This window comes from Myotis davidii, unplaced genomic scaffold (genome assembly GCF_000327345.1).
Source record: "Myotis davidii unplaced genomic scaffold, ASM32734v1 C64326392, whole genome shotgun sequence".
NCBI classification, from domain to species: domain Eukaryota; kingdom Metazoa; phylum Chordata; class Mammalia; order Chiroptera; family Vespertilionidae; genus Myotis; species Myotis davidii.
In genome coordinates this window covers 1-2,049 of record NW_006382117.1, presented here as the reverse complement: position 1 = coordinate 2,049, position 2,049 = coordinate 1, and the positions used below count along the sequence as shown (strand labels likewise).

At 41.9% G+C, this 2,049-nt stretch overlaps 1 protein-coding gene across 1 annotated transcript; it reads right to left on the bottom strand.

Moving 5' to 3' along the window:
* Nucleotides 1-242: 242 nt before the first annotated feature.
* LOC102767748 (centrosomal protein of 170 kDa-like) lies at nt 243-1,016 on the bottom strand. The gene is made up of 2 exons (XM_006777792.2): nt 753-1,016; nt 243-566 (listed from the first exon to the last, which is right to left on the bottom strand). The coding sequence occupies exons 1-2, from the start codon at nt 1,014-1,016 to the stop codon at nt 243-245; spliced, it is 588 nt and encodes a 195-aa protein (XP_006777855.2).
* Between the last annotated feature and the right edge of the window lie 1,033 nt (nt 1,017-2,049).

Sequence of the window (2,049 nt, the reverse complement as noted above, 5' to 3'; positions counted from 1 at the left end):
TAAAAACCCTATCTTAAATGTAAAAACTGTAATAGGTCCTGACAGTTTAAATGTATAAGGACCTTACCTATGAAACTCAGGCAAATTCAGAACATCAGCAGAATAAAATCACAAAGCATTTGGCCTTATTGCTAGTCTCACAGTTTCCCTAACAAATCCTAGGGTCCCAACATCACTGCCTGCATGAGACCGTCTCACGCTGACTCTGCAGTAATTTCCGCAGTCAAATCCACCCCCCAAAACTAGCATCGCCCCACGTTTCGGTTATTTACCTTGTCAATCATTTTTCTTGCTTCCACTTCCTCACTGTTGGGATTCTCTAACTCAATGGTATAAGTACCCTTGTCACTTTGGTCATCATCATTATCCTTTTCAGAGGTAGCAGAGGGAGCTTGGTTTTTTAACATTTTATCCATCTCCTGGCTCGGTCTGTGCCCAAGGCTCCCTGAACTTCTTAACAAGGCAGCTGGTAGGAAGGGGACTGGCACGGCGGGCTCCTCTGAGTTCTGCTTTAACAATTTCCCATGTGGAACACCATGCCCCCCTCTGCGGTGCGCAGAGCTAGTCTGTAAAGACAAAGAAACCACTTTGGCATCTGCTGCTGGAGATTGGGGTTTTGCAAGTTTTGCGAGTGGCGCGGAGTAAGTCGTGTCCTCACATGAGACTCCCGCACTCTGAGTGAGGGAACAAGACCTTCTCTTGCTGGGACTGTCTCCATCAGAAAATGTAATCATACAGGCGGTGGGACTTACGACTGCCGGGTCCTGGTGCTTGTCCGCGGCCAGGGCCTTCTGCAGCTTCTTCTGTTCCGAATGGTGGCGCCTTAGGTGCTCCTCCAGCGTGGCCCGTTTGCTACAGCGCCTGTGCGCCCCAGCGTTTTCGGAATCGCTCTGGGTACCATCATCGTGTTTATTTCCTGGACACAAAAGAGAAACGGCATCATAGAGAAGGGCAAAGTCCCCGGGGCAAGTACGACGCATGCACAAAAGTGCCATTTGTTTTGCCCCCTTCGCCATTCAATCCGAAGTCATATGTTCTTTCCAGTAACAGGCTCTGCAAACTTCCCTCGACTGCAGAGCTGCCATTCGAATGTCGCCAACCCACAATGAGGCCCTGTATAAACGACTGAATAGGACTCTTTCTGGAAATTTTAACTTTAGGATGATGCATCAATGCATCAGCAGATAAGCAATGCGATAGCATCCACGATTGTCTGTATTTATAACATTAATAAACATGAATCCTACCTTCAAACCTTAATGCGTTTCTAGAATTAGTGAGGAAGAGGCAGGAAAAGGGTGATTTTACTGAAATGCTTTATCCTTACACAGGAAAAGAGAATACACATGCCACAAAAAATGTGATGAATCTTAACTTTTGATGATATATACTACATCCCTAAGTATAGCATCTTTAGAATTTCCACCAATGAGTGTACAATTATTTACAAATACCTTTTTAACTACAAGAATTTTTGCAAATCTGCATTTTGAGCTCTAAACTCTGGTGGCTTCCAAATTAAATAAAGCATGCTGAAGGCCTATCTATAAAATCCTATATAAATCTAATACCTACTGGGCAAATGGCATGGTGCTAAATATAACCATATAAAAAAGTTAAGTTAGAATATATTGGAATTTTGAAATATCAAAATGTAAAACTATGACAATTACTTGACTTTTCACTGATTTGAATTCTCATTACCTAAATAAGAATACTACAACAGTCAAATAAGTATTATATATATGGCATAAAATTATTAGAAAGTCAAGCGTTATTCTATGCATGTTCAAGATCGACTCATAAATGAGGGCTTTTAGAAGCTATAAATGAATCTATCAACCAGGTGTGTTCCAAACTTTCCAGGACTAAATTTGATTTTTAAATTGTCCTGGGCCACAAATGTAATCGGAATACTTGCTGAATAACATGGCATCAAAGAAAATGATGAGCAGAACTGAGACTTGGAGGCTGGGAGGGACAACACACATATGTCCCGGGAAAAAGTTGTTTCATATTCATGGGCTGGTTCTAATAAATTAGAAGCTA